Raw genomic sequence first — 14,435 nt, forward strand, 5'->3', positions numbered from 1 at the left:
TCTATTCACTGTGCCACCTAGCCACCCCAACATACCTTCTTTCTAACCTTCAGCCTCTTGCATGTCCACCGGCTCTGTCCCTGCTGTCTGCAGACATACTCAGATCTCACCTGTCCTTAAAACCTTTCATTTGACTATCCATCCCTTCAAGCTGTTGCCCTATCTCTTACCTACGTCTTGTAACCGGAATTACTGGCAACAGCCAACTGTGTTTGCTGCCTCATTTACTTGTCTCCAAGTCATTTCTCAATTCCCTACAGTTTTACTTCCACTTAACTGGAACTGCTTTCTCCAAGAGAATTGTGAGCTCTCTACAAAACTCAGCTCCGCCTTAGTCCCTAATTTGATGACCTTTCCTCATTCATCTCCTTCTTGACTTTGACCTCTCGTTAGCCTTTGAAGCATTGGAACAGGCCCTCCTCGGGGATATCTTTTATTCCCTCTGCTTTCATAACACTGCTTTTCTTAGCTTAACTCCTGCTTGTCTTTTGCAGGATCATCATCCATTCCCACCCAGTAAGGCTGGATGAATCGAGGACCCTCTCTTGTGCACTCTCATTTCTCTCCTCTTTCTCATGCTTAGGACCTCGTCAGCTCTCATCAATGACCATCTCTTGTGGCTGACCCAAAGATCCACATAGCTCTGCTTCTTGCTTCTCGTCCCACATCGTCAGCTGCCCTTCTAACACCTCAGACTCCACATATCTAAGCCTACACTCGTTATTTTCCTGCCTAGGTTTGAGCCTTCTCCTGATTTCCCTGTTTATCTTGAAAGCATCGCTGTTGTTCCAGTCACTTCGGTTCTCAGTACCAGAGTCATTTTTGACTCTTTTCTCTCTCTTCCATGTCTGAACACATGCCGAGTCTTGTTCTTTCTCCTTTCACAACATTGCTTGTCTGTTTGCTTCTCTCTACTCAGTCACCAACCTTGTTCTGGTCTTACCTCCCACTTGGACTAATTGGCCTCCCTGTCTCAAATCTCTGCCCTCTCCAGTCTCTCCTCTACACGGCTGCCAGATTCATATCCCTAAAGCCCAGGTCTGAATTGTAGGCCCTGGTCAGGAACCTCTTATCAGTTTCCTGTTGCCTCTAAGAGAAAATCCTCTGTTGGCATTTAAATCCCTTCACAGTTTAAAATAGCTTACTTCTCCAGGTTCATTATACATTATTCTTCTTCACGCATTCTCTATGTTTCAACCAAACCCACTTGCTATTTCTCTTGTAGACTATCCCACCACAGTGTCTTTGTCCAAACTGTCCTCTCTGCCTGTAACATACTTTTTCCTTCCCCAATTAAGCCTCTTTTGATTCCCCCATTTGCTAGTTCCCTCTCCTCAAACAGCCCTCAAAATTACTTTGTATAAATCCCATATTTCTCTCCAGGTTCACATTTCATTTTCCTCCAATAGAACAGAAATTCCTTGAGGGCAGGAACTTTTTTTTTTTTTATGTCCTTATATTGCTAGTGCCTAGCACCTAGTAGAATATTTTTTAAAAAATTTGTTTTTCGTTTTCAGCATTCATTTCCACAAGATTTTGAGTTACAAATTTTCTCCCCGTCTTTTCCCTACTCCCCACCCCAAAATAGCAACCCTACTGAATATCCCTTCCCCCAATCTGTTCTCTCTTATATCCTCCCCCATTCCCTCCCCCCACAACTTTCTAGTAGGGCACGATGGATTTCTATACCCCAGTGCCTGTATATCTTATTTCCCAGTTGTGTGTAAAAAGAAATTTATGTATTTATTTATTTGTTTGTTTATTTGCATTTGTTTTTTAAAACTTTGATTTCCAGATTCTTTCCCTTCTACCCTCCTCACCCACTTCCACTGGGAGGACATACAATTAAATATAGGTTATACATGTGTAGTTATGCAAAATGTTTCCATAGTAGTTATATTGTGAAAGATTAACTCTTATTTCCCTCCATCCTATCCCATCCCCCACTTACTCTATTTTCTCCTTTGACCCTGTTTGTTTTCAAAAGTATTTGCTTCTAACTACCCTCTCTCTCAATCTGCCCTCCCTTCTATCATCCTCCCTGCTTTCCTTTAGGGTAAGATACCCCATTGAGTGTGTGTGTTATTCCCTCCTTAAGCTAAATTCAATGAGAGTAAGGTTGACCCATTCCCTTTCACCTCCCTGCTCTTCCCCTCCATTGTGACAGTTTTCCCTTGCCTCCTTTATATGAGATAATTTACCCTAATCTATCTCTCCCTTTCTCCTTCTCCCAATAAATTCTTCTCTCACCTCTTAATTTTATTTTTTAGATATCATCCCTTCATATTCAACTCATCCTGTGCCCTCTGTCTATATATACATGTACACACATATATATTTATACACACATACACCCTCTTATACATACATATATATTCCTTTCAGCTATCATACTGAGAAAAGTCTCATGAGTTACAATTATTGTTTTTCCATGTAGGAATGTAAATAGTTCAACTTTAGTAAGTTCCTTATGATTTCTTTTTCCTGTTTACCTTCTTATGCTTCTCTTGCTTCTTGTATTTGAAAGTCAGATTTTCTGTTCAGCTCTGGTTTTTTCTTTTTTTTTTTTTAATTCAGGAAAATTTAATCAATAAGCATCAAATGTACTTTACATTGATAACTACAATACTGACAACTGCTATATTTTAAGTATCCTTCTCAAAAACGTCAGTGATTTTTTGTCTGGGAAGTACTGTGACCCTCGTATCAACTGTTGATATGAGCATTAGTTTTGACTAGCCAATCCTAGTCACTTTATTCCTACTGATGCTAACATTTATTCACATTTTGAGTCTATCAGAAGTAGACCCAGCCATTTTTAAGTAGTCAAAAGTAGACCCCTTTTGCATTTTTAGCAAGTTCTTTTACATAAGATAATTTAAAGGAATGACTTTTGAAATGCAGACTCACAACACCTTACATTAGGAATCGCGTTTGCTTCAAGAGCATTTGGTTCAAGTACACTAAAATTTTCTTCTATAACTTGGGAAACATTTTTTGCAACAGATCTAGAATTGGAGTATCTTTGCTAATGTGTTACATGGTATGGTTTTTAGAAAGACCATTTAGTGTGGTTTATTATACCTTTGTTTGATAAAAATCTATCAAAAACATCGTAATAATTTGCAAGAAACAAAGTTGTTTTTTTCTAAAAGCTGTAGGAACAGGAAAGAAACATAACATCTTATTTGTATAAGCACAAACACTTAAACTTAAAGCTAGACACAGCACAGATAAATCCAAGGATTCAAAAGTTCTATAAAAATGAACAAGTGATACACGTTTATTCCCATTGTTCCAAAGGTCAAGAGTTAAATCTGCATGATAGTGATGGTGTAGCGTGGTCTGCTGGTCCTATTTAAGAGTTCAGTTTCCTTTATATTTTTAGCATTTGGCCCACTGATGTCCAAAATCCAAGATATTCAGTTCAAAAAATGGAAATCAGGGCAAAGACTCCATATAACAAAGCACAAGGATATGCTGCTAGAAGTTGCTGTCCTTCCATGGCTAAGGCAGAAATGAACATTTTGGAAGCAGAGAAACTGCACCATCCAAATAGCTCTGGTTTTTTCACAACTAGTAGAATCTTTTTTTTTTCCTTTTTGGATGGGGGAATGCTGGGCAATTGGGGTTAAGTGACTTGCCCAAGGTCACACAGCTAATTTTGTGTTAAGTGTCTGAGGCTGGATTTGAACTCCAGTCCTCCTGACTCCAGGGCTGGCACTCTATTCACTGCACCACCTAGCCACCCCATACTTAGTAGAATCTTAATAAATACTTGGTGAATAAATGAATGTCATTGTACTAATTTGGTAATATTTGCAGTGGTCCTAAATGATTTGTAGTATGTATTTCTTATATAGGTATGACCTCTTAGGATTTCTTTTTTAATATGCTTTCAGATTTTGCTTTTTCAAAATATAAATAAAGAAATGTGGCTTTTGTTATTTTTTTTTTGGTAGCACCAAAGGGGTTAGAGCCGCAGTTCTCAACTTTGGGGGCTTAGGAGCCGTTTGTACTGTTAAAAATTGCTAAGGACCCCTCCCCAAAGAGTTTTTCTTGATATAGGTTAATATCTGTAAATATTTATTGTATTGGAAGTTAAAACATCTTAGTATTATTTTGAAAAAAGTATTGACCTTGCAAGTTCCCTGGGAAGGAGCCTCAGGAACTTCCAGGATCCTCATACTGCACACACTGAGAAAAACCACAGATGTAGAGCATTAAAGAGACCTTACAGATTTCTAGTCCAACACCCTAATTTTATTAATGAGGAAACAAAATAGATAAATGAAGTAACTTGCCCAAGGTCACAGGTACTCTGGCTTCAAATCCAGTATTCTTTCTGCTATAGTGGAGACCACTTTAAAGTATTTGATCACTCACTGTCTACCTAAAATTTAGTATAATCTCAAACTCTAGTGTGTATACTATTTAGTATATAAATCAAAGGGGATCAAATATTAATCAGACGTCATCTAATGCATTTAAAGATCACCTTCAGTTTTGCATTTAAACAGAGAAAGAGAGAAATAGAAGCTCTCCTACTCTGGCCTGGTTCCATATAGAATATTTGGGGAAAGCACAATCAGTTCATTCTAAATCAAATAATTCAGTATTATCTGTGTTAATTCACTAGTTATTTCAGGATATTAATTAGAATCTAGAAATATATCCTGGGGTGGCTAGGTGGTGCAGTGAAGATAGAACCGGCCCTGGAGTCAGGAGGACCTGAGTTCGAATGCGGCCCCAGACACTTAACATAAAAACTAGCCGTGTGACCTTGGGCAAGTCACTTAACCCCAATTGTCCTCCAAACCAAAAAAAACACACACTTAGAAATATATCCTGATAAATGTTTGTAATTTGCACAACTGCATGAGTAGAAATTCTTATTTTCATTGTGGCCTATGAAACTTTTAAATATTTTCTGATTTTTCATTTATAGAATTTCGCCCTGGTGAACCATGGAAAGGTTATCCAAACATTGACCCTGAAACTGACCCTTACGTCACTCCTGGCAGTGTCATAAACAATCTTTCAATTAATACTGTGCGGGAAGTTGACCACCTCAGGGACAGGAATAGTGGTGAGTAGGTCATATAAAAGTTAGAATTTATGGTGATACTTGGGGTACCTAACTTAGGGATGAATCAGAGTTGGTATGGGTTGGTGGCAACAAAAATCCATACCTCATTACCACACTTCACTTGAAAAAGAAACAAAAAAACAAAGCAGAAATTCTCCTTTTCTGACAGAATGTCCTGTTTTCATCTAGTTACGGCTGATAACTGGTTTTTAATTAGTATTATCTTCACTAATTAAAAGGCACATTTTGTTATTGTATAGTAAAAGCTCAGTAATACAAAGGACTAAAAAATTATTTTAACCACTTTTGCAGTCAGCAACAATATAGTAATTTTAAGTTGGGCATTATTATACAAATTACACATTTACTATTGAATGTTTTTATAAATTTTATTGTACTATTTCAAATAACAAACCTTAATGGATTAAGTTTTTCTTTATGAAAGCCATAGATGTTATTGTAAATTTTGTAAAATCTATTAATTGGGCCCTCTTCTAATTTTCTCTTTGTTAGCTTCATCTATAATATTTCACTGATGATGTTTTATTTTGTTTTCCTTCCTTCTCCCCAAGTATTTTTGTAGGGACAAGTCTAACAATTATATTCCAATGAGACAGTTGTTTCTTTTGCTGCCTTCTTTGGTTCAAAGAATAAATATTATATATATAACCACTCCTGATATACTGCATTCAACAAGATTTCTTAAATCTTGAAAATTAACTTTTTTTAATGTATAAAAACACCTTTTTAAAATTTTTTTTGCTTTTTGGAGGAGGAAGGCAGGACAATTGGGATTAAGTGACTTGCTCAAGGTCACACGACTAGTAAGTGTTAAGGGTCTGAGGTTGGATTTGAACTCAGGTCCTCCTGACTCCAGGGCCAGTGCTCTATTCACTGTACCACCTAGCTGCCCCTTTAATTTAAAAAAAAAACATTACCATTTAAAATACAGCATAACTTAATGTGCTTCTGAGTGAAGCATAATGACAGTGTAGAAGGGCATCACAACACAGGGATTCTCATTCCGACTCTGCTGCTTACTCAACTTTGACCTGGTGGCAAGTCACTTCATTGCTTTGTGCCTCAGTTTCCTCATCTGTAAGTATGATACACTGCCCACCTTGTGAGGTTGAGAAAAGTATTTTTCAAACTAAAAATTGCAATAAAATTGAGAGCTATTATCATCATCTTAATTATTATTATATTGTATGTTATATATTATTATATGTAATTATATATTATTATATTGTTTGCTGATCAAAATCAGTCAGGTAATAATATAGTCAGGTGTGCTGCAGTGCTGAAGCACAATGAGGCTCATAGAGTCACAGATTTAGAGATGGGAAAGCCCTCAGAGTGGTGAGGTTCCCCTGGGAGCTACATGCAGCTGTCTTAAACAGCGTTTGTGGGGTGAAGGCAGACACTTAGTAAGATAGCCAGGGTACAGTAGTAAGGGTTGCAGTGTAGATCACATGCTTAATTGCTGTGTTACTTTGAAAATAGTCATTACAAGTGCAGTGACCCATTTAATAGGTTGTCAACTAAGAATCTTTATTACTTTGCAAATAAAGCTTTCTTATATCCTTGTGATACAGTAATAATGGCTCATATGTCCATGATACTTTATAGCTTACAAAGTATTTTCCTTAAAACAACCTTGTTGGGGGGGTAATTTGTTTTCCCTCCATTTTATAGGTGAGGAGAAGGTCACATGACTAATAGTTTTTAGGACCAGGGTTTGAGCACAAATCTCATTTCAAGTCAGGCAGTTTTTCTGCTATCTATACCATTCTATCTATGCCACTAAATGGCAGTTAGGTCTCATAAAGTATATTAAGAATCATTCCCGGGGTGGCCAGGTAGCACAGCGAGTAAGAGTACTGGCCCCAGTGTCGGGATGACCTGGGGATCGAATCCAGGCTCAGATACTTAGCACCACACCCAGAAATAACTGGCCGTGTAACCTTGAGCAAGTTACTTAACCCCGATTGCTTTAAAAAAAAAAAAAAAAGAATCATTCCCAATATAATAAACTTTAAAATTCCATATTAATGCAGACACTTTGATATTGGTGCAGAACAGGAATTCTTAACCTGGGGTCCATAAATTTGTTTTTATTCTGATGAATGTACTTTAGTATAATTGGTTTACCTTCTTATCCTGTACATTTTATTGTATGCATTTATAAATGATTATTCTGAGAAGGGCTTCTCTCCACAGATTTCAGCAGACTGGCAGAAGGGGTGGTCCATGATACAGAACAAGTTAGGGGGCCCTTTTGTGAAGACCTGAAACAAAGCAGATGAACCAGAGCATTCCCTTGTTTCAGTTACTTCATTCAGTCCTGAAGATTTAAAGATCTTCCCACTATCATAAAACAGTGGTTAAAATGGATGTCATGTACATAGTACTTCCCAGGTGCCAGGCACTGTGCCAGACACTTAAGAATTATTATCCCCGTTTTACAGATGAGGAAACTCAGGCAAACAGGTGAAGTGACTTGCCCAGGGTAATAGGCCAAAAGAACTCTAAGTTGTCTTCCCAATTATGTCGGAAACGAAGTATTACCAAGTGAAGTCATAGCATTTTAAAGCTAAGAATGGACCTTATTAATAAGAAGAATAACATTTCTGTTGCACTTTACAGTTTACACAATACATCCCTGTTTCACAGATAGACCTTCTAAGTCCCAAACTGAGTGCTTTCCTCGTGTCACAGAGCCTTTCTTAGAACAGGTGGTCTGAAGGCTTCCTGGCCAAAATTACATAGCAGGTTTAAGGAGAGCTGTTATCCATGTATTGTTGGAACGTGTTTGTGTCTATGCCCCTTCCCTACCCCCCACTGCCAATCAAAGAGGGGACTCAAACTGAGGGAATGCCAGCTCAGAACCAGGTCTCCTAATCATCAAAAGTCCATTGCTTTTTCTACAACACAGTGCTTCACTACAGGATAGTAGCAAAGTATTGTTGGAGAAGCCAAGGGGAGAAACTTCCTAGGAGAGGGAACAAGGTCATAAGTAATCTTAAAGATTTAAGTTCTAGTAGAGATATAAGGCAGATTATGAAGTATTAAAGAGGATTTTTTATTGTTTGTTTTGTTTTTCAACAAAAGAATGGAAAGAAGTAAGCCAGCTCAGTAGCAAAGCAGCTACTCATTGGGAGGAAGATCTGATTGTGAGAGGTGTGGCAGGGCATTTTGTGTGGTGGTCTAGGAAAGGAAATTTTTCTTCCCTTTTTAATTGTGAAGTTTTAACTATAAAACCACTGCTGTTTGACTGACTTCTAAGAAAGCAGCAAGGGCAGGGGCGGGAGAGCATATATTCTCACCGATATAAGACTAATTTGCAAGATAGCTTTCTAAGAACATCATTTGGGCTCATGATCAGAATGTTCATGCTACACGGGGTCCTGAGAGATCTTCTGTCCCCACCTCTTTATTGGACAGATGGAACAGTCCTGCAGGAGGGAAGTGATGTGCCTAAAGTTAGAGCTTGTTATGGCAGCGACATGCTATATTTTGCATGTAAATCTTGTCTCCTATTCTGTCATGTTTGTCCATTTCAATTTCATGGAATTCCTCCCTTCCAGTAAACTTTCATACAACGTGTTACTGTGTCCTGAACTAACTTAGATGTTCCCTTCAATACAGGGTCATCCTCATCTCTGAACACCACGCTGCCTTCAACTAGTGCCTGGTCATCCATTCGTGCCTCCAACTACAATGTTTCCCTCAGCAGTACAGCACAAAGCACTTCAGGTAGCCCCTCTAGCCCAGGGTTTGCCAAGAGAAGAAAGGGTTTGAACAAAATCAGTTGTTTGCAATGCTTTTATTGGCCTCCCCTTTATTCATTCTCTTGTGTCTAAAGTGTTATATGTTGTCTTTTCCAAAAGCCTTTTTGTTCCATTCAAAAATGGGTAAGTGGATTCTTTTCTTCCCTGTAGAGTTAAGTGGGAAATAGCTGTCATCCTGAAAGTTGACATGCACTACCTATACTTTCTTCTCATATGGTAACCCTGTTGTTTTAGCACTGTTCAGTGCTCATTCACCATTCCAAAAGTAAACTTTTTGTTCCTTTTAAAGTCTAATGAATGTAGTATTAAGCTGTATTTACTAAATTGGGCTATTGTGGCATCTCTTATACAAAAGTCTTAAATCTACTTCCAAATAAAAACCAACAAATGTTTATACATAATGATCAGATGTTTTTAGGTTTCCTGTTTTGTGGTATCATTTTTCTTTACCTTTTTTTCCTCTGAGTAGCCAGAAACAGTGATTCCAAATCAACATGGTCTCCTGGTTCAGTCACTAACACCTCTCTGGCTCATGAGCTGTGGAAGGTCCCTTTGCCACCTAAAAACATCACTGCTCCGTCCCGCCCACCACCGGGATTAACTGGTCAGAAGGCCCCCTTGTCTACGTGGGATAATTCCCCTCTTCGTATAGGTGGAGGATGGGGAAATTCTGATGCCAGATACACCCCAGGTAAGATTAAGAAATTTTGTGTGGTCTCCAAGGTGAAAAACGTAACTAGTAATAGAATGGGAGAAAGAGCATTAGAGTTAATTAGAAGATCTGGGTTCAAGTTATAGCACTGAGACTTAAGTATGTAATCTTGGGAGTATTACCCATTCTGAACCTGTTTACTCATTGGTAAAATGGAGATTATACGAGCTGCCTAAAAGTGTCGTAAGGAAAGCGCTTTATGAATGATAAAATACTGTATAAATATGAGTTGTTATCGTTACCATCACCTAATTGGCTACATGGGTCTGTCTTCTAACTGTGGTTACTTGATGCTTGGAGAACTCTCCTCTCATTCTTGCACCACACCTTCCGTCCTGTGCAGTCTTTCTCACGGATGCCACAGTAACACTGAGACGTGTCTGTTGTGTTTTTATATTAACCGTGTGAATGATGTACCTTCTTTTGTGGCTGTTTTGTATCACGTCTGGAGCCATCCTCATGGTAACACGTCGCATGACTTATGAGTCTTTGCATTGCCCTTTGCATCATCTGCTGGTTTGATTTTTCGGAGGTTGTGCTATTCCATGATTCATGCCATAGAATGTCACCTGTGCGATATTGCTGTTAAAGTGGGCTTTTGCACTGTCGCCGTTTGGGATCATTGAAAGCAATGCCCAGTTTCCCAAAAGCAATCCAGCCCCATTTCTTCCTGTTCAATTCCAGACCCAGCTCATTATCCATCTGCAACGCCTGCCCAAGATACACATATTGATGGACTAATTCGATGGGCTGCCGGTCCAGGTGCATGTCATAATCTTCCAGGCAATATGGGTTATTGGTTTGGGGGTTGTTTTTTTCATTGACTTTGCCATCTTTCCCTTGTTCAGAATGTCTAGTTGCAGTAGATGACATGCAGTAGTACAGTATACCATATTTACTACTGTTATTTTTCTCTTTGCAATGGGATGAGGAATTAAGTATCCAGTTCTTAGCCCTATCTTCAGCGTATTGGAGATTCCTGCCTGAGAGGCAAAGCTGCCAGTGGCCAGGGTTCCAGATCTCTTGACATTTTCTCCTTTGAAAGTTTCTTTTAAAAGTACCGCTGAGCCAGGATATTTTTCCTTGAAGAAGGAATTACATTAGACATTATAAAAAGGTGGGCGAGGTTTTGACTCTAAAGATGACAAGGTGCCCATCCAGTCGTGTGGAAACAAACGCACAGCTGCCATAGGCTTCATCTGTCTGGGAGTATTCCTCGACCACAGACAGCAGACTCTGCCCTTTCACAGGACTGATTCCACATGGAAGTCGTAGTATTGATCTGGGCATCATTTGTTCTCTGCCACCACCTTCCTCCTCAGGTGTTAGCACCAGTTAAGTGGCCAGAAAACTACTCAGTATCTTAGCCATCTCTGCATCTCTGGAGATGCTTCGGTACCTACGGTTAGGGAGTTCACAGTCCTCTTAAACGTTGACTGTCTGACTAGTTTACTTTAGATAATCCACACCCTGGGCTCCCTGAAGAATGTGAATTCACTACCTGAATAATGTGGCCTGTTTTGGTGTTGTTTTGTGCAGCCAAAGAACTATGCTAGTCATTTCTTTCTTCTTATTCCTGTTTAGGTTCAAGCTGGGGTGAGAGCAGCTCAGGGAGAATAACAAATTGGCTTGTTCTAAAAAATCTTACGCCTCAGGTAAGAACACCACACATCACAGAGAAGCCACAAAATGGCAGCCCCATGATGAAAAGGTTCACCGTTCTTGGATTAACCCGGCCAGTTACTGGTCTCTGAGCATAGATTTTGTAACATGTTGCTCCTAAATTGGCCGCAAGTGCAGAATGGGGGCTCAAAGTTAGTTATTTCTGTGGTTCTGTATCTCGCTGGGATGACTGTAAGCTACATGAGGACAGAGAGCATAGTTTATGTAAACATTCTTCTCTCTGGCACCTAGAGAGATGTACTTCGTACAAAGTAGATAGACCCCCCATCCCTGGAGTGTCATCTGACCATAACTAAAGCCCTGGTTCAGATGCATAGATCTTTGGGAGACACACACACATGTATATGTGTGTACATTTTCCCCTGGGGACAGGAGCCAGGATGATAATTCTGTCAGTAGGGAACTACAGAGTATTCAAGACCACAGAAATTTTACCCAGACATTTCCAGAGCTGAGGAGGAGCTAGTAGCCCCTGAGTAGCTGAAGCAGGATATGGGTAAGCCTGGGAGCCAGAGTTCCTCGTGGCGGCAGATGGGATCACAGGGAACCTCCTCCAGGTGCACATGCCCCACCCCCAACTGGTAATGATGTCTCATCTGCTCTTCCCAGATCGACGGCTCCACCCTGCGTACTCTGTGCATGCAGCATGGTCCACTCATAACATTCCATCTGAACCTCCCACATGGTAATGCTTTGGTCCGTTACAGTTCAAAAGAAGAGGTAGTGAAGGCACAAAAATCTCTGCACATGTAAGTTGGCATTTCTGTCCTAGAGCTGGATGGGGCTGGGTGGTTTGGTATTATAGACACAACTCAGAATCATTGATTATCGTGATGACTCCCTGTCCTGGAGGGTTGTGTGTGACACAGTCCAGAGCATAACTGCACCTTGTGTCCTTCTTCCCCAGGTGTGTATTGGGGAACACTACTATTCTTGCTGAGTTTGCCAGCGAAGAGGAGATTAGTCGTTTCTTTGCACAAGGCCAGTCTCTGACGCCCTCTCCTGGCTGGCAGCCTTTGGGGTCCAGCCAGAGCCGACTGGGATCCATTGACAGTTCCCATTCATTCTCCAACCGCAATGATCTAAATCACTGGAATGGTGCTGGGCTGTCGGGAACTAGCAGTGGAGACCTTCATGGCACTTCACTCTGGGGGACCCCGAATTATTCCACAAGCCTGTGGGGGACCCCGAACAGCAGTGACACCAGGGGAATTAGCAGCCCATCCCCCATCAATGCTTTCCTTTCTGTTGACCACCTAGGTGGAGGTGGAGAGTCCATGTAACTTTGGCAGTTTCAGCTAATGAACTGTGACCTCAAGACATAACAAAGCAGCACTAATTTGGACTTTCCCACCTACAGCCAGGGGTCACCTGTGGAAACAGTTACTTTCTGCACATTTTCCACTTTGTTTTTAGCCCAAAACATATCAGTTTGAATACTTGAATCATGCAGGCCAACATTATAATGTGAAAAAGTATATATTTACACTTCCAGATAGTGCTATACATATTAAACTGCTTCAAATGAGCTCATTTGTGTATATTCATCAGTGTATTCTTTGAATTTCTTTTTTTTTTGCATTTTTTGCTGAATATAATGTTGGAGTATGAGCTTTTTTAACGTTGCACTGAATGATGTTCTCTCCGTCTAATCGGCAATATGGGGGTGCAGCCGTTCAAGTGTAAATGTTTACTCAAGGAACATGAACAAACAGTGTGCGCTCTACTAGGCCTTGCTGTTTGCCTACCTTATTGTGGTATTGTGGAGTTTAAAGACCCAGATATGATGCTGACTTAGGATTATTAATTAAAGTATTGCACCAGTTTTTGTTTTTGTTTTTTTTTTTCGCGTGTAAACTAAAGAATTTTCGCTACACAGTTTGAAAAACTGTGGCCACAGCTGTGACTTGCAACCCAGCCTGCGAGCCAGGAGGGTCCTGCACTTTCAATAGGCTTTCCATTTTGTTTTGAGGCCCCTGCGTCGGGTCCTCTTGTTTACAGAATTTTGTTTTTTGTTTATTGAGAAAAATGTTTACTCTTCCATCACTTAAAAAAATTTTTAAAAAACAAACAAAAAAAGAATGGAGGATAAGATGCTTTCTATCTCTGGGAATAAGGAGCAGCGTTCGGCCGTGTTCTTTTGTTTTCTATCCTTATCTCCTAAATCAAAGAGCATGGTTCTCAGGAAAACCAGTTCCCTAGTAAAAACTCCTTGTAGTTTCTTATAGGAAAAAAAAACCCAACTTTTAGCACTGATACTACTTATTGCTCTGTAAGACTTTTCTCTGCCAAAAAATAATGCTTCAAGCTGGAGTTTGACATACGCTTTCCGATGCTGTCTTTTTATTAGTGAGTGAGGATGGTTTGCTAATATTCGGTAGTTATTACAGTTTTTGTAACCCCATCAAGTGGCTCTGTTTCTGCTCTCCTGTGACTGTGTTAACATTTGACTGTTGTACGTACCTTAAAGCCGAGTTCAGTAACTATGCACCTGTAACCAAGCTTTTGGGCTTACAGAATTGTTTGTTGTATAAAGGAAAAATTTTAAATGTTCAAAGCGTTGCAAAAGTTACGAGTTACATCTTATTTCTATTTTTTTTTTTGCCACAAACGGTGTTAAAATGAATGCTTGCTTAGTCAGTGCAAAGAGACTAAACAAGGATAAAAAAATAATTTTAATAGTGCAGAATTCACCATCATGTCATTGCCTTGATTCTAAATGTCTGTGTCCCAAGATGCAAAAGAAGTCAGTGGCTTTTAACTGTTTACAAATAGAATGTGATTGTAAAATGTACAGGTTGGTTGTGTTTGAATTATGAAATTTCTTCAGATATTAATAAATCATGACATTCTGGCTGCTCAGCACTTATCTGTCTCTCTTTTGTGTTACTGGGATGGTGTTTTCTACAGGGAAAATCTTATTTGCTCTAGTTGCAATTAGAGCTTTGGGTTCTTCAAGAGGGACCAAATGACAAAAAACAGAATGCTCACCCACACCTGAATGTCTGATCTCAACTTTAAAATAGCCACAGTCTCTCAGAAATAGTGGACAATTGTCAAAACCTTCCATTCACTCTTCTTCCCCCTTTGAACACCTCCTAACTTCCCCAGAACCACCATTTGAGTCCTCCTAGCACTTAAGCAAGATATTTGCAAATAA

The 14,435-nt window shown here is 39.6% G+C and overlaps 1 protein-coding gene across 6 annotated transcripts in view; it reads left to right on the plus strand.

Moving 5' to 3' along the window:
• TNRC6A (trinucleotide repeat containing adaptor 6A) overlaps positions 1–14,140 on the plus strand; it is a 122,033-nt gene extending 107,893 nt beyond the window's left edge. For 4 of the 6 annotated variants that reach the window (XM_069106390.1, XM_069106379.1, XM_069106400.1 and 1 more), the window contains 7 exons: positions 4,949–5,089; positions 8,738–8,845; positions 9,350–9,571; positions 10,277–10,354; positions 11,177–11,247; positions 11,885–12,024; positions 12,183–14,140. In XM_069106390.1, the coding sequence (XP_068962491.1) occupies positions 4,949–5,089; positions 8,738–8,845; positions 9,350–9,571; positions 10,277–10,354; positions 11,177–11,247; positions 11,885–12,024; positions 12,183–12,558 (1,136 nt within the window). In that variant the 3' untranslated portion in view covers positions 12,559–14,140. The remainder of the gene's footprint in view (positions 1–4,948; positions 5,090–8,737; positions 8,846–9,349; positions 9,572–10,276; positions 10,355–11,176; positions 11,248–11,884; positions 12,025–12,182) is intronic. The other 2 variants (XM_069106416.1, XM_069106424.1) reach the window with 1 other exon arrangement.
• Positions 14,141–14,435: the final 295 nt, after the last annotated feature.

This window comes from Petaurus breviceps, unplaced genomic scaffold, assembly GCF_028583685.1.
Source record: "Petaurus breviceps papuanus isolate PSGF00001 unplaced genomic scaffold, PetGlider_PUasm1.0 138, whole genome shotgun sequence".
In the NCBI taxonomy this organism is placed as follows: domain Eukaryota; kingdom Metazoa; phylum Chordata; class Mammalia; order Diprotodontia; family Petauridae; genus Petaurus; species Petaurus breviceps.